Source organism: Vanellus vanellus (genome assembly GCF_965231255.1).
Source record: "Vanellus vanellus genome assembly, chromosome: 21".
Taxonomy (NCBI): Eukaryota; Metazoa; Chordata; class Aves; order Charadriiformes; family Charadriidae; genus Vanellus; species Vanellus vanellus.
In genome coordinates this window covers 2,963,954-2,982,247 of record NC_138926.1, presented here as the reverse complement: position 1 = coordinate 2,982,247, position 18,294 = coordinate 2,963,954, and the positions used below count along the sequence as shown (strand labels likewise).

At 41.7% G+C, this 18,294-nt stretch overlaps 1 protein-coding gene across 5 annotated transcripts in view; it reads right to left on the bottom strand.

Annotated features, from left to right (window-relative positions):
• Positions 1–18,294, bottom strand: part of PRDM10 (PR/SET domain 10) — a 37,044-nt gene extending 18,750 nt beyond the window's left edge. For 3 of the 5 annotated variants that reach the window (XR_014269911.1, XR_014269912.1, XM_082493758.1), the window contains exons 1-10: positions 18,114–18,294; positions 16,172–16,336; positions 14,505–14,564; positions 10,358–10,565; positions 9,286–9,527; positions 8,016–8,219; positions 5,936–6,008; positions 5,177–5,294; positions 4,120–4,249; positions 1,741–1,968 (exon numbers count right to left, since the gene is read on the bottom strand). Coding sequence is in view for 3 of the 5 variants with exons in the window: in XM_082493758.1 (XP_082349884.1) it covers positions 1,741–1,968; positions 4,120–4,249; positions 5,177–5,294; positions 5,936–6,008; positions 8,016–8,219; positions 9,286–9,527; positions 10,358–10,565; positions 14,505–14,564; positions 16,172–16,336; positions 18,114–18,206 (1,521 nt within the window). In the remaining 2 variants the exon portion in view is untranslated. Of the gene's footprint in view, positions 1–1,740; positions 1,969–4,119; positions 4,250–5,176; positions 5,295–5,935; positions 6,009–8,015; positions 8,220–9,285; positions 9,528–10,357; positions 10,566–11,594; positions 11,715–14,504; positions 14,565–16,171; positions 16,337–18,113 lie in introns of all 5 variants that reach the window. The other 2 variants (XM_082493760.1, XM_082493759.1) reach the window with 2 other exon arrangements.

Sequence of the window (18,294 nt, the reverse complement as noted above, 5' to 3'; positions counted from 1 at the left end):
ATCATAAGCAGGAGTCAAGACTTTCTACCTGTTCTTTGGAAGCGGACGATGTAGTACACGTCTTGAAACCAAATGTTTGCTTGCTTCTAATGTTAAATGCATGTTATTATAAGAAGGTGCTGGGACTAGTTGAATTGAACGAGTGCTCGTGGGGTGCTAGAGCTTGCTGTGATTTTCCAGTGCTTAAAAAAAAAATAATGCTTGCTAGAGTTTCCTCTTATCTCAAGTTCTCATTGCTCACGGTCTGATGCAATACAGAAAGGTGCTACGCAACCATCCACCTGCCATTCTGCCAGTGCCTCTATCTTGAAACATCTCCAGAATCTGCTGAACACAAGCTGTCAGATGTGTGGGACGTTAAGGAGATCTGGAGATTCAAACATGTCACTGAGGACTAAACCACCACTGCATTCCTCTTACTCGTCATCCATTTGTGATGAATTTCCAGGGAACAAAAACTAAGTCATAAGACAAAGAAGAAACTTCAGAATTTCTGTCCCTTTCTTCCCTCATTTACTGTTTAAGAAAATCCAAAGTTCACATCTTGGGTTCAAAAGTTTGGGGAAACGGGCAACACTTTCTCTTCCTATCACACCCAGGCCTCAATTTTCTACTGCAGAAGTTGTGGAATATCTTAAGCAGTAAATACCCATGCTCTTTACTGTCAAAACCTCAGCATCTGTCTTTGTACTCTTATCCACCCTTCAATATATTCAGTAAAAATCCTCCAAGCTTTTAACATGAAAATCAAACTACTGGTAGAAACTTGTCATTCAAAGAATAAGAGCATTTTATATGGTTACAAACTCTGCAGTCTTAGTGCAAATTAAGCCAAATTCTTCCTTCAAGATATGCTGCTGCATTTATGGGGTAACACCACCACTGCTCTTGCATACATATTGCGATAAACTGAAAGCAGAATCTGGCTCAACATCTTCCTAAATGGAAGAGTTACTCAACTCTCCCAGTCCTTTCTCATCCCCTAAAAACGAAGTCTTACCCCAATTGCAGCTGTTCCTTTCTGTAATCAAAATTTTACACATGGAAGAAAAAGAAAGAGATTTCAAGCTAAATACACTCATCTCACAGTTACACGGCTTGAAGGATTATTTACTTGAATCATTTCCCTCCCACACATAGTAGAGAAAAAACAGCTCACCCAGTTGACACAAAGCTCAGGCTCAAAGTGTTTGCTGTCGGTACAGAAAGTTCTTAGCACAGGTTTTAATCTCAAAGACAGGCAGGTTTTTCTACCCCAGGAAAGGACTTTATCACTAAACATCATCATCATCAATTAAGCGGATCTAAACTGAGATCGTGGCTCCTCTTTGGCAACTATTTGCGAGACAAGAGTTCTGAGAGACACAGATGGTGCTGTGAACAAGTCATTAGTCTGTGCCACAGTACCATGATTCAGCCGGCTGTTTGAAGCAGTCCTGCTTGCCAGCTTGGAGGGACTGTGTTTCTATGAAAGAATTACTGTGCTGGAATTGAATCAGCTCCAATTGGTGACCAGTTCTCACTAGCATCTCATGAGATACTAGTTCTTTACATGAGATTTGTCTTCCTCTCAGTGCAAAGAAAATTGCAAGGAATGAGATGCTTTATTCATGATTTGGAAATGGATACGACAGTGGGAGAAAGAGACCAGCTGGCCCTGGCAGGCAGGTCCACCATTCTCTGGATTACAGCAAATGCAGAGGGTGAGAGAAGACTTGATCCGCCATCCTCTTTGCTTACCCTGATACGCTTTGCTCGCCTCATGTCATCTGCTGTCATGGTGCTCTGCGTAGGCACCGTGCTCTCATCATGTTGCGGTTGGATTTGTAGCGGGTGGTTTTCTGACTGCTGCTCCAGTGCCGACTGCGTCTCTGATGGCACTGGAGTCTGTTCCTGCTGCTCCAGCCCATTCAGTGTGGCTTGTCCGGCCTCATCAAACTGCCCCTTGCTGGAAAAATGCAGCAAGTCCTGAAATCGCAAATCATACAACCAGTGATTATTCCCCCCACCCACTGAAAAATCCTTTGATAATACTCAGCAGACAAGAAGATTTCTACATATTTAATCACAAGCTATAAACAAAATGCGTCTACGCTAACGCTTTCCTACTGCGTTCCACTGATGCTCTCAGCAGCTCACCTCCACCTACAGCAACAACATTCAGAGCACCAGGGATGAAGCGCTGCAGGTAGGTGACTCTCTTGGCCATCATATTGTCTGACTGGACACAGACAATTTAAATGACCCAGCTGTTAATAGCCAAGCAAGTTCTTCTCTACTGGTGACCCTATTACTGCTTTAAGCAAAGATGATGTAGGCTGACCTGTGAGAAATTTTACAGCCAAAGTGACTAGCACAGACCAGGGGAAGCAGAGAATTTCTGTCGTGTTGAAATTGTTGTCACTTCGAAACATTATCATCTATTGTTATGCAGCGTCTTCTCCTTTCTAACAAACTAGCTGGAGTGCTAAACTGGAGAGTGACAAATGAGATCATTATACTGCGCACTGTGTGTTTTGCTATTCAGTTTCCAAGCTCTGCATACTCTCATCTACCCCGCCGCATACATCACTTATATTTATCACACAAAACTGTTTTCCTCCTTTTCTGCATTAGCATAAAAGAAACAGGAGGGGTTTGGGGGCAGGAAGCACATGCCAAAAATCTACATTCTTTCCATACAAGTTCCAGTAACTCCTCTGGGATAGAATCCTCTTGTATTATGAGACAAACAAAAAAAAAATATATATATAGATCCTTACTCGACATCACTTAATTCAACTCAGGAAACTTCAAACATGAGCTAGGAAACAGTGCGTCAAAAGTATATCAGCTCAAGGCTGGTACTGTCAAAGCACTAAAGCAGGTGTGGGAGTAGAAAACGAGGGAGGTGCCAGGAGGAGTGCAGCTGTTATAAACCGCAAATGCTTACCAGATAGAGACACTTAGTAGAGCAATATACCAGCCAAACGTCCAGTCCTGGTCTAGGTGGCAAGTTTCCACGCTTGCTGACACTAAACTGTGCTCACAGCATCCTGAGTCTCAAGTTCTCAGGCAGATGAACTCCTGCCTAGCCATTAGCGACACAGGCAGACCTCCAAAGGCTTGGGACATAACCATGGCCCTGCTCGACTGTACAGGCACATGTGAGCTAGCTCTGGGCCGTGCTCCAAGCTGGCAGGATGTGAGCCACTTCCAGTCCAGAGGCTATTCAGACACATTAGCATGGGACCGAGCCCAGTAAGCTCAGTCTCTCTGGAGTTAAGAGTTTGGGAACAGCATTGCGCTTACTTGTCTAAATGGAGCTGGCTTGTGTCACGTCAGCTTGCAGAGAGGGTGATCTTGCAACTGTCTGCACTTAATGCAACATTTAGGGCAATTCTGCACACTCAGAAAGCGAGTGGCAGGCATTCATAGGCAACACATACATTCCTCCCTCTGAATCAGCGCTGAACCATGACCCAGTGAGTGCCAGAGGAAAATTACCACTCCAGATATCAGCTTTCAACGAAGTCATGCAACAGCCACTGATCCCTTGTGACACCTTTCATAAAAGGACTTGGTGGTAACCTTAAGCATGGTCAGCATCAGAGAGAATTTAGCATTTTAATTATATAAATGCATCACATTAGGCCCCTACAGAATATAACCAACAGCCACAAGCAAGAGAACGTTTTGCAATAAGTATGGCTACAGGAGGCCCTTTTGTTAATATTAAAACATCATAAAGAATCATAGCTCAAACTGATTTAATTCTACCAGCAAGTTATAAGAGCAGGCTCTGACCTCACGTTCCAGAAAGGACAAATATGAACCTAAATTCCCATTACAGTTTTACTGTCTAAATTACTTTTGTGATGCTGCTAAACTGCCGCAATAACCTATCTCACTGCTAAGTGCTACGGGATGAAAGTTGCTGTAGAAATGCAAGTGATTTTACAGTTTTTATAGAAGTAGTGTGCTCCCCTGGCAGAGAATCACAGCTTGAAAACCAAGAATTACTTGGGTACAGGTCCAAAACACACTCTCCATTTGCACTGATGCCCCAAATTCTTTTAGTCAGGAGTTTACATCCCATATGATAGTTGTTTTTCCTCCTCCCCATCTCCAAAAATATACCTGCGTCCCTTCTTCACACTTTTCCCCATTTTCACTGGTTACTTCCATACGCATGAATTTGGGAGGGCGCCCTGGGCGTCTGCCTGGTCCAAACCTCCTCTTTCCTCGCCCACGACCTCGGCCTCTGGCTCTGCAGAATACATAGTGCTCCAGGTTAGAGACAAAAGATGGTTTCAGAATCTCCACTGATTTCTATGCATCACTCTCAGCATCACTATTCACCCATGCAACTCAGTCCTAATGGCCTGCAGGAACTAATAAAACTTGAAGAAAAAAAAATAGGGTACTGGCTGGTATTTATTTATTTCGTTCTCTATGAGAAACCAAAGTCCAGAACACGTTAAAATTAATTTCACTAATAGTAGGACCGAGAGGACTTCTGGCTTCTAGCAAGTCCTCTGCCACGGCAACTCTCCTGCTTCCAACACCCCAGCGTACAGTGTGCTGGAAAGCATTTTCAGCTAGATGGAACAAGTGCACAAGGAAACCAATTTAAAACCCGAAGTCATAACATCCGTCCCAAAAAGGCACCATGGATGTCAGTAAGCTGAAGAGAACAATCTTCTGCATCAAAAAAAAACAAACAAAAACCCCCAAAACACAGCCAAACAAATTGCTAAGTTTTGGGGAAAAGGTGGTGCCAATCTCTTCTGCTTTCTCATGGATGTTTGTAGGTTCAGCTTTTAATAGGTCAGGATAAACTATCTTGCCAGCCCAACTGAGGAGCCATAGCACTAGAAGTCTCGTTCTCCAAGCTCTGTATCTGCATACATCTGAGAAGCATCAGTATTTCAAATACTGTGGTACTAAAATATTGGCAAAAACCAAAAGCAGCTCACCAGTTTCAACGGGGCATTTAATTCCCTCAAGCTACTTCTTTCGCAAAGTCTCTTACACCAATCACCTTCCTGGTGCCATGTTCTTACCTTCAGCTGCTGAGCCGTTCTCTCATGGGTACCCAAGCCGGTCAGTGTGATCTGCAGGGCAAAGACCCTTCCTTCTGCAAGTTTGGGGAAGCACCTTAGCGATACACAGACAAAGCTAAAGCTTTCAGTACCTGCTGAAGAAGTCCAGCTTCTCATCATGGGAATTGAGGTGCTGCTGGAGTTGCTCTGAGCTCATGAAGCGGCGATTGCACTCGTAACATGGCCAGTTCTTCTCTTGCTCTCTGAGAACTATGTTCAATTGGAAATGTCAATAACAGCATTTCAGTCACCACCAATTAAACGCCTCATTTTTCTCCCCAAGCCTTTCTGTCCTCTGTGGGCCATATTTCTCCCCTGAAGGTTAGGCAGACTGCAGCATACCCAGCACCACTCCATTTAGCTTTGCTTTTATCCCCTCTGCACTGTGGCATGACTACAGCTCATCACAGAAAGACGAAAAGGTCGCTGGGGACAATTCACATGCACTATAAACACTGCTTAAAACTCACCGAGATTTTGAAATTTACCCTTGTATGGAAAAGCACCTACAAGACTGTGTCTCTAGCATAAGTTAGGGGAGGTCAAGAGAAATTTCTCAATCTAAAGCAGTAGCACATCGGCTTATGACACGGACTTAAGGTTAGACAACAAGTACAGAAACACCACTTTCCAGCAGCAACCTAATGCTTCCCAGAAACTGAGGCAGAAGGTTAAGTTATGAGAAGAGTTAGCAGAAAGAAGTCCCAATGATACAATCTAGATCCGGTTCAACTTTTCTTGACCTAGCAGAAATTTGGGAGAACTGTGCAGACCATATACTTGAAACTAAGTAGTACAACACCCAGCCACCACCACACTGCAAAAATGAACAGCAGAAGAGCCTGAGTTACCCTTCCTTTCCTCCTCAGATATGTCATGGATCTTCTGGTTCACAAACTCTGCGTACGAGGCAGCGTACCATACCTGCAGCAGGGATACAAAGTAACAGAACACTTTCTTAGATCAAACCAGAACTAAGGGGAATTCATTTGAAAATGGTTTTTAAGCAATACATTTACTTCACTTGCCTCAACCACTAACTCTTATTGCTCCTTTCATCCTCAATGATAAAGCCTGTTGAGATCAATATGCCCCCACTGAGGAATAAAAGAGCTTTGCTCATAAAGCATATCCATTTAATTTTAAGGCATAGCCTCCTAATATGAATGTTAATCTCACACATGGCTACCAGTAGCTCTAAGGGAAAGAAGATTAATCTCTTTAGACCCGACTGTATGATTGTAAAGGACAGATGTCAGCACAGTACTGTTACTTGTTGTACCAAGAGGAATGGAAAAGTTTTTAGCTCGGGGGATTTCCCATTTCTTTCCTGCTCTCTTTACATAGAGAAGAGGCAGCACCATCCACAGAGACTCATTCAAAATGTTTCTGAACTTCTGAAGGATTGGAGTAATACAGTCTTCCTTCCCAAAACAAAGAACTGCCAGGCTGCAGCACGCTGGAGCCACTTTTGTTCTACAAGGGATTTAGGAAGCCTTCAGCAGAGAGAACCACAGGAGGCAGAAAGACAAAGTTTATTAGAGCCAAAAATCAGATACTCGCATTTAGCACAGGATTCCTGCATCATTTCTCATTTTATCTGCCCAGGGAGGTTGTGGAGTCTCCTTCTCTGGAGACATTCAAAACTCGCCTGGACGCCTTCCTGTGCAACCTCATCTAGGTGTTCCTGCTCCGACAGGGGGATTGGACTAGATGATCTTTTGAGGTCCCTTCCAATCCCTAGCATACTGTGATACTGTCATCTTACTGTTTGATTAAAAAGGTTCAATATTAAAAGAGATTTCTTAAAGAAGGCATGAACAGATTTTCAGCATGAAAAACCTGGGCAAGTTTAACTTCAACTGACTGATCCTCCTAGTTCAATCTTTGGACAAAATTTACATGAATACCCTACATCCACTTGGGGAGGAAAACTCATTACAGAGCCTAGGTAATTCTCTTTCAATTATCAAACCAATTTTACCAAAAGACACTAACACATGAACCAAGAAAAACGGTGTTTCTACAGGCAGGTGCATACCAATTTGAAGTCTGGTTTCAAATGGATTTAAAAACTTGGAGAAAATGATGTTTGGATACACCTAAAATGGATTAACAAGGTTTCTAGTCATTCAGCTAAAACAAATTAAAGACTGATTCCAAAGAAACCAAAAAGAATCTTACTCTTAAAAATCAGCAGCAAGTGTGCAAGCAGGCTTTTGCCCTGGTGTAGCTAAGTGTGTATAAAGCTGGGTTTTTTGTTAAATTGTTGAAATTTACATGCAAGAAAAGATGTGAAGAACAAACAATTTTCTGATACCAAGTTTTTTTTAGTTACCCCCAGTTCCCCAAAAGATGATGAAAACGAAGGCCATCTCAGCCAGCCACGCTGCTTTGAGCTCAAAGTCATCAATACATTTTTAGAGGGAACAAAAAGTAACTCACAGGGAAGTCACAATATCCTTTATCATTTTCCACATGCAAAGTTTCAAAAGTTCCAGGAAAGCCAGGTAAAGTGAGAGACCATATTCACTTAAGGCACCAGAAAACAAGTCAAGGGCACACAGGACTAACTGGAAAGGGCATCCAGAACTAAAAAGAATAAGACTGCTGCAATAAAAATTAGATTGCATCAGCAAAATACATGCAGTATAAAGCATGACAGTGACAGACAAATCATTTACATACTCTTACTTTAAACTTCCTCATTTTATACCTGAGCCAAAGCTCATTTAAAATCCCTAAGTCAGTGGCTAACTACTTACTGACTTCAGTGACATCTGATTCAGGCCATCGTGTGCTTTGTCAGAGAAAAAAAAAAGCCCTAAAACTATTTAACAGCAGTAAGTGGAAATGCACTTATCAGGTAGCAACTCTAAGATTTGACTTCATAGTAGAAAAATGAGTCACAAAACATGAGCAATGCCATACCTTGAGTTCCTGCTTGGGCTCCACGTTTTTAATGGTTGTGTAATAAATATGGTGACCATACTGATATGCTACCAGGTTCTGCTCCAAATGGTTTTGAGCTGGACGCACAAACATCATCCAGTTACACAAAGCCTCACTAGAAAGTTCAAACCACAGGTCCTCTTGCAATTCTCTGTCTTTTCTGTCACCCTTATCAAGAGACACCTGTAGCAAAACCCAATTACATGTGACTAACTGCCTGGCAGCAGGTTCAAAACAATTTAAGTTTGTTTGTTTGTTTTTAAAAAAAACAAACTACTGTGACCATACAACTTTAACATCAGGAAAACAATGAAGGCATAGCTAATTTTCTCTTTGCTAACAAGAATCCAGATAACAGGCAGCACTTAAGAAAATACTTAAAAACAGGTAGAGATTTAACTAGGGAGACACAATGAAGCCTTCCATGACTTTCAAGGGCAAGAAGCATTCATTAAAAGGGTCAGGCACAGCACTTGACATGTGGCTATAAGGCATGAGAAGCTGTAGCTTTAGTAAGCTATACGGCATCAGTTGTCAGATGTTTCTAACTGGCAAACCCACTTCTCCTTTCATTTCTTGACTCAGGATACTGACTCAAGCTGGAAGCAGCGCTTCTTTAGCTGAACTTCTGTTGGGTTACTGAATCTGCCTGTGGTCACAGCTTCCTTGTCAGACACTGCCCATCAGAGACCAGCGCTCCTAAGACTGTGGACCTAATCTCCAGCAAATAAAGGACCAATTCCTATAATGAAACCAGTAAATAAACAGATAAAACTCAGTAAACCCATTACACCTCCCACCAATGACTTAGCATGAGGGAGAAAAATCTCTCGTCTCCCCTACATCTTGTGGGGGAAGAGTAGGGGAAGGGGAGGAAAAGTATTTTTAACTTCAGTTACAGCATGGCACAAAATAACGGCTGCAAAACATCCTGAGATGGGTCTGCTATTTTTGTGTCCAGATGTTGCTTCAGCCCATGTGAGTGTGATTCACAGCATTCCACGTTATGACTCCTATACATCATAACACCGTAAAGCTAGAATATTCACCACGATTATTGAAGTCTTCTCTGTTATTCAGGGAGACACAATTCAAAGCAATCTGGGCATTTCTGAGTTCCATTCAGAGATGGATGTAACAAAAAATCACCTCCAGTGAAGCAACTGATCAAGGCAGAGCAACACACGAAAAAAAATAATCAAAGCTTAAGCACAAATTGGTCCCTCTTCTCTCACATGCACACCCTTACCTTCAAATGGATATAGCAGTCTTTGAGTTCAGTTTGTCTAACCAGGGGTCCTTCCACAGGTCCAAACTGTGTGCGTTTGGGGATACGCCTTTTGGAGAACACACCTCCCAAAAACCTGTCTATATAGAGCACCAAGGGGAGGCTGGCTCTCGCCCTGGTCAGCACAGGCCGGTTTGGGATTGGATGCAAAGGTCCATGTTTTGGACACACGGACGGATGTGCATTATTACACTCTTCACACCCTACAACACAAAGTCAGAGAGGACATGACTGTCAGGCAGACATTCACGCACCAGCTCAGAAGAGACAGCCTTATCTCTCTCTACACATCTTTGGCTCAGCTGTGGGAACATTTATTCCAATAGTCTGTCTACATTTTAAAACATTAGAGAGGGCAGCCTCCTGCAAAATGAAGAACAAAGCAACTCAGAGACTCCACCTGAGACAGAATCTTATCTTTTCAATAAAGCAGCCCAATATGAGTCTACATTTCCAAGTATAGAATCATAGAATAGTTTAGGTTGGAAAGGACCTTGAAGACCATCTCGTTCCACCCCCCTGCCATAGGCAGGGACACCTCCCACCAGCCCAGGTTGCTCCAAGCCCCGTCCAACCTGGCCTTGAACACCTCCAGGGATGAGGCAGCCACAGCTGCTCTGGGCAACCTGCACCAGGGGCTCACCACCCTCAGAGTGAGAAATTTCTTTCTAATATCTCATCTAATTCTCCCCTCTTCCAGTTTGAAGCCACTACCCCTCATCCTGTCACTACATGCCCTTGTAAAAAGTCCCTCCCCAGCTTTCCGGTAGGACCCCTTCAGATACTGGAAAGCTGCTATAAGGTCTCCCCAGAGCATTCTTTTCTCCAGGCTAAACACCCCCAACTCTCTCAGCCTGTCCTCATAGCAGAGGTGCTCCAGCCCTCTGATTATCTTTGTGGCTTATTTTTGGGGTTTACTTATTACTGCTAAAATCTGAATGGCTTTCAAATCTATTTACTAGAGGGCTGAGGGAGGGGAAAAGAAAAAAAGGGGAGGGCAGCGAATAAGCTACATACTACTTCACATGCTTACACAAATCATTGGGATCAAAGGGTCGAGGTGGATCTGGATCCCATTCATCCATGTCAGTGTCTTCCCCATCTTCATCCTCATCCTCATCTTCATCATCTTCCTCTTTTGTTTCCATCCTTTCCATTTGATTCTGCAGAGGTGCTAAAGGGTCAGAACCATCCACTGCCTCCATAGGAGGTAACACCTGGTTATGCACCGGTAATGATGCCTGAGGAGAGAGTTCATAATCAATCAATTGAAATTGATTCTTAAAAAAAAAAAAAAAAACACAACACCCCAAAACAGTCTTACAAAGACAAACAGTGAAGGTTCTTGCTATTCTACCCTTTCTGCTTCCTTTCGTAATGGAAACAAGGACAAGGAAAGTGAAGTGACATGATAAACGATTGCTGAGGGATGTTTTGCATCACTGCTGCTGACAGCCTCACTCACGACAGCTCTGTGTCACTACCTAGCTCTACCCTGTCAAGGACTGACTTCTCAGGAGAAGAAACTAAAATCGGGAAGTTCTGGACCCTCACAGAAGGTTTAAAACAAAGTCCAGGCTCTGCAGAAACTACCTAGAGCCTAAAGCTGTATTTTAACTTCTTTTGCACAAGTGAGAGAATCCTGCACTTTGGCACATGATCTCTCCTATCGTACAAACACACACAATCCCCAGAGCACACAAACAGAGATCAATAAGGGATGAGATAGCATGGGGACTGGATATAAACTATGGGACATGGAGGACAGTTGAGGGCACTGTGTTCTTTCACTAATTTTAAAGTTCATCCCTTTCTTTCCCTATAAAAAAAAAAAAGCAAAAAATAATTGAAGTGCACTGCACAGAATATTCCATCACCCACGCAGATTTGTCAGGTAGAGAACAAGAAATACTACACACAGTAAAGCTGTCTTAAAAGACTGGCAAAGAGACCCAGTGGATGTTGGTCCTATGTGACAGACAGCATTGCACCTTCTGTTAACTTTGGTTTTCAAAGCTGAGAAGAGTATTTTAAGGTGGCTGCTCAAGCAGAACTATCTGTAGAACAGGTTTCTCTGTATATTAAATACAAGGTCCCTGCTAAAAACACCCCACACATTCCATGGTGAGACTATGAAAGACGGTACAAATCTGCGCTACAGCTTTCTCACATCTCCCATATTGCTCTGACATGTTTCATCACCTGAGACAATGGAGCAATGAAATCAGTGTACTCGTACATTTAAAAGAAAAGGGTGCCTGGCAACTTACTCTATCTGCTTGTGGACCCTGCTCCAGAGCCATTTGCTGGGGGGATTCGGCAACGTTGCCGAGCACGGACAGGTTGGTGGGATTCATGCTCTGAGCAGCAGCAGGCAAAAGCACAGTTACCTAAAATTATAGGCACTCATTTTAGCACTGCGTTATTTCCATCAGTCACATATGGGCAGTGCCCTACATGCAAAGCTCCCTAGAGTCCTATACTAGGCCAAAACCTGCAGCATTTTAATGTTTTGGGTTTGGATTTTTTTTTTTTTTAGTAGGGATGATGGACTTGGACAAAACCTGCAGATCCGGGGACAAAGGGAAAGGCTTCAAAACTCAGTCTAGATTTTGCAACTTTTTAATTTCCTATCTCCCACTCCTGGCTTTAAATTAAGGTCCTAACCAGCCTGGGTTCAAACTGCACTAAAAGCAGATGTGAGGAGCTCTTTAGCTCTTGGTAAAACCAAGCGACTTGGGGTCGTCTTCTCTTCTATCTCCAAACTTACTTTTTTTTTTTTTTTTTTAAGGGAAAGGGTAAAGAAGAAAAAAGAAGCAACTCTTTTTGCCTATCTCGCTTTTTCTCAAGTAAACCAAGATTCATTATAAACAAGATGGTGTATTGACCTCATTGGTAGATCACACATTCAAATGAGAGGATTCCAATAATTATTTTTCCTTTACATTATTTGGCCATGCTATACATTTTTGGCTGTTTTCATACTGATTTTTTGTGTAGTAACAAGAAAATTAATGCATATTACCATACCGCTCCCATCCACTCAGCGATAAAACAAAGCAAAATTAAGATCCTCGGAATCACCTTTCCTGTCTTTTGTTTCCTACTTATCTATAAAGAATTTGCACTGTTATCCCGCATGCTTTTTCATCCTTCTCTGTAGGTGACATCATGCGGCTTCTAGTTTGTGCCTCTGACTGTTAAACAGCTTTTATGCTAAAATTAAATCGCCTGCCCCTCTACAAAGTGCTTAATAAATACCAGATAAATTTGAGAACAGCGAGTTGTGACAAGAGGGAAGGAGCAGACAAGAAAATCCATAACATAAGCAGATAGTCTTAAAACTTCAAGTCTAGTTGTTTTGTTTAAAGAGGTATTGAGAGTAATTTATGAAACTGCTTAAAAACTACAGCAAAAAGACTTCAGGGAACCATGTGACAGTGCGCAGGAAACCGCCAAGACGACAGCTGAACCAAGCTGTCTGGTATTGACATTTCTGATGCCAAGTGGTAACAGAAAAGGCATCATTATTCAATGGCACACCTCCAGGTCTGCCAGCAGTGAGAGGTTCACACAAGCTTGTGTCTATTTGTACCTCATATTAGCATTTCCTACTACCAATCACACTTCAAACATATCCTTACTTTCACTGCTATGTCAGACACTACAAGGAGTATAGGCTTTAAAAAAAAAAAACAACACAACAACTTTCAATTTCTTTTTAAAATAAAATTTCTTTTGAAAAGCAAGAGGAGCTATGATTATTATTTTAACATTTGTTGCCAGTTCAGGGATGTCCCATGTGAAATGCTGATGTAAAAACACCTGCAAAGGCAGAAGCTGCCACAATGAGGGACTTGCCATTCATAAGCACATGACCTTCTCTGCTGGGATTGCTGTCACAGGCAGTGTTGGAAGGGAGGACGGGCTGAGGACACACAGACAAGTGCTCGTGCCCTTGATACTCAACACAGGATAGTAACAGCACACCACCTCTGCTGTCACATTGTCATTTGCACTGCACATGTAAGTAATTTCTCCTTTTAATTATATCGTATGTTTATTTGGTAAATGAAATTTAAGACAACCAAATGAGATTTTTTTGGATTCTCATTGGAAGGAAACTGATGTGGCAAAAAATTCCAGAATGACCCTCCAAATACCTCCAGAGAACTGGAAGGAAACAGGTAACACCTTTAGTGTGTCAGTCATATCATCTCCTGCCTGTGCCTCAACAGTTTAGAAGGTCTCCCTTTAGCAAGAAGAAAATTTATTTTCAGTGCACATTCAACCCTTTACTCTGCCCCAAGACTGTCAATAAGTATGCATTTTAATGATGGCGTTACTAACGATTCAGATCTAACATGTCAATTCACACACGCCATTAAAGACTCACCAAGCAGTAATGATTTTAAGTCTCTATGACAAGCGGAGAACTTGAACTAGAGATCTAGATCTCAAAGCACCTATACCCGATTACCACAACACAGTCCCTAAAGATACTAGTAACAACAAAACATTCACATCCATAAGGATGGATAAAAACAGAAAAATAATCAAAACTTTATAAACATGGACTCCAATTTTATTCTGTTCCTAGCCTACTTCACACTGGCAAGCGCGGACCTGGGAAGCCCTGGTTAGGTAAGGGAGCCAGTAACTGAACTTCTTCAGGTTTTACAATTAATTTCCTGTGAAGTTTCTGCTAAATCTAGAATTTGATCCAAAATATCTATCCCTTGAGAGTCATGTATGAATTTAAAGGTGTTTGGATCAGAATCTATACAAGAACCCAGTCTTTCCAGAAAGATATTAAAATAAAGTCAGCCACATCAGCTTGCTGACTTAAAGGGACACCGTTAGAAGATTTCTCATTATATCTGGGGCAGTAAATTAATATTTTTGTTGAACTTTAATAATAATTAAAAAAAAAAAAAACAACCCCAAACTCCCTTAACATTTTATTGTCATTCATGCACAAACTAGCTAAGATAATAGTGGTTTGTTATCCTAAGCTTTTTTGCCCGTGATCCCTGGGATGATAGTAAATAATTGAAGACTGCCATCTGACAAATTCATAGATAGCTTATTATGCTCTAGCACCACAACAATGTCCCTTTACCTTCGGTAACAGTTTCCTTACAATTGGAGGCCCAAGGAAAATAATGTCTCTTTCTTACCTGCTGGGTGGTGGCATCCTGTTGGACGTAAGCCACTTGGGACGGATCTGTAAACAGAGTCTAGACAAAGTGAAAAAGGCTTATCAAACCGGCCTTGGGGTTGTTTACTCCCAACTCACACAAAAATTCCCCTGCTACCAAGAAGTGATCCACATTTGATCCTTTGCAGTCTTCTAATGTGCCTATCACCACAGCAGACTAATTCAACTTACTCACATGAACCCACATGCATAGAGATTCAACTAAAATTAGGTAGTGCTCCATAAAAAGCTAACAACATTTATTTGGCACTTTTCATCTATAGACTTAAAGTGCTTCACAATATATTTTTTTTTTTTAAATACAGACATCACTTCATCAGTTGATGATTTGATAGCTTTCATACGTTCCGTAGAATTTAAGTAATACTTGAGGGCAGGAGAGAAGACTACTATTAACCTAATCTTTCTGCAAATTCACAAGAAAGATCCTCAAAAGAAAGCGTGCAAATATCAGGCATACCCTACTTCTGAATTTGCTATGGCCAGGATGTTGCTTTTTTAATTGCATAGAAGACATGCCAACTCCAATATTCTTACAGCAGCCTGCAAGAATAGCCCTGATGGGAGGGCTTCCCCCTAGGAAAAGCACGACTCAGATGAAAACTAAGTATTGACTGAGGTCAGCCCTGCTCGCTTTGCCAAAACTCAAAATACCCAAGCTTGTAGCAGCCTGGCTCCAACAAAAGAAATCATGGCATAATACAAATTCCATTAGCGCTCTGAAAATTTCATCTCAGTTACATAAGACTGTCTTAATACTACACCTCTTTTGACAAATGATAGTATTCAGAGTTTTGGAGTTACTTGGTCAGTAACTTCCTGTGAGATATCCTCTTAAAGCATCTTATCCTCTGAGAGCATCGTACCACATAGGAATTGTTTTTACGTGACAGCTAAGAACCACATAAGAGAGAGACCACGCCACGCAAGGCTATGCCAACGTTGCTGCGGGTGCCAAGTACATGCACTTTGTAGCATTGCTAATCTGTCCTGTCAGCAAAGACAATACAAAACATTCTTGACAAAACGTGCCTGTTCCTCTTTTTTTATCTGTCCACACAGAGGTACAGATGCATACTACATTAACCCCATATAAACACATGTTGTCAGAGAATAAAAGCTACTCGATATAATTATGAAGAACCTCGGTCTATAAAATCAACAACTTCTCCAAAGAGAGACTACAAAATTAGACTGAATACACAGAGATCCTCTGCAAAGAGACACGACTGCTATTGTAACTATCAATTATGAAAACTGTACTACGCAAAACAAGGACTCTTCCAGAAGATACGTAGATCGCTCTTAGCTTTTTACAGAATACAACAGAGGCAGAATTTCTGAAGAGATTATCTGTGTTTTGATTTAATTATAATCTCATCCACCTTCAGTGAAATAACCAGCATTCCATAATTCATAGCCTCGACATCCTTTGATTACCACATTTGCACATCAGACAAACTAACAGCATGAAGTCCCTGCTCAGCAACGGGCAGATAAAAGCATTAAGAGCAACTGCTTGCTATTTTGCAGTCATATCACTTGGCTGGTAACTGGCTTTCATCTCAAACAAGATTGTTTTGTTTCCAAGGTGCCAAAATGGGGTGGGGTCAGAACCACACATGCCTGTGTAGCTTCCACGGGATGGATGTAAACGAGCGTGTGCTCCGAGGTGTCCACAGAGGTATAGGAGGTGCCATCCGCTGTGTAGACCACCTGCTGCGAGGGACGGTCCTGCTCATCACTGTACACAATCTGAGCCACTGCTCCCCCCTCGGGGACAAAGTGCACCTGGAGAAAAAATAAAAAAAGATCCTGTACTGAAACATAACCCTGCGTTGCAACTACCTAGTCAATTGTTTTGAAAAAACTCACTGTACAACATGCATTTAAAATCTCCTAGACTTACGCTAGCAACATAGAAATCTGGACGTAAGCTACCATTGGTTTCTGGTCCTACTCTGCATTTTAAATCAACACCTAGCTGGTAAAAAGGGCACCTACCCACGCTTAGCTCTTGCATGACGCTTTGAAAATTCTTGAGGAAGAAAGTTCAGATTTGACCTGGTGTATCTATGGAATTTATTGGTATTTTGTTTCCCCTTTATTCTCATGTTCCTTTCAGGATTTATGATAATTACATCATTCAGCTAGTTCTGTAGTTGCACGTAATTTTTTTGTTTGATGAATGGCTAACAGAACCTATTAACTTTGACACTGCTTCAAGTAATAGTATTGCACCTATCATGAGGCAGCAATAGCATATGTTAGATTGCTTCTCTGTGGTATGGACATGCAGTATCAGTAGAAAATTCAACTATTTAAACAGAGAAATGTATAACTGAATGCATTAAGCAACAATTCCAAGGACTACTGGAACAAGTTATGTCTACGGCAGCAGTTTAAATCCAAACAAGTTGATTTTGACAGAACATTATGATCATAAATGATGATCTGTGGCCTACATTAAACAAGCTAGAATACTTAATTCCAGTGGCAACAGGAACATGTTTGTCTTCTGACACCCTTTACATGCTGAAAACCATTTTCAGTGTATGAGAAAAATAGGACAGTTAACAGGAAACTTAGATTTAGTATCCATATTTATAGTCACATAAAATGTTTTCACATAACACGATGCCACAGTTACATATTTCATTTACTTTGTTTCACCTTTTAGCTTATGCTTTAGAAGACACCTGGTACTCCCCCGCAGATGCTGAGTGCTGATTCGGTACAATAAATCCTCATGCAAGCACTACAGTGAGGATGCATGCAGCTTTTCACATTTGGAGAGCACTCTGCAAATACTAATTAAGCCTTATAACTGCCATGTGCAAACAACAGTATGGTTATCCCATTGTACAGATAAGGGGACACGGGCCATTGAAATGTGCTTTTCTTTGCAAATTTCAAAGCTGGAATTTACCAGGAGAGTCAGAATTTCTCAGCTTGTGAGTCAAATGACACACAGCACCCTCTTAATAACATATTCAAAAGAATAAATCAATTTACAGTCTTCTAAAAATTCTCAGCTGTATTGTCTCAGAGACAGAGGGACTAGCTGCATACATCAGAATCTGATTGTATTAGTCACTAACAATTAACATTTCTGCCTTCCCCACTACCAGATGTCTGACTGGAAAAAATTATTCATATTACTTTCCCCAAGGTCCACCCACAGCTCCAACTGATTCGACTGATGTCATCAAAATGGGCTGCCACAGACCACAGATTTTGTTAATATTCATTAATCCGAATACCCTTTTACTTTCCCACACGGTTATATATATATATATATATTTGGACACTGAAACTTCTATAGCCACTGGCTGGTTTCGTTTGGCTCATTTCAGATGTCTGTGTATTCACTGCTGCAGTTTGCACAGCTCCCTTTCTGAAGCTTTAATTCGAAATTACCGCAGACGTGTTTGTATTCGTCCTGAAATGAAAGCTGAGCTTCCAGGCTCTAAGAAAGGGTCGAACAAGAACGCCCGCTTGCTAAGCCACCACACCGAGCCTAATTCAGTCTGAGCACAAACTGAGAGCTCTGGAAGGCACTAGTCACCTGAGCAGTATTCTGTTCCTGCTCAGCAGAGTCAGCCCACACCTGAGGACTTTCCCCTTTTGAGTCCATCTCCTCCCTGCCGTGGTGCTCCATGATGAGACAGATCTACTGGAGGAATGTCTGGCTGAATAGATTCATCTCTTCACTGTGTTTCTACTTCCAGAAGAAAAGGTGATCTCCA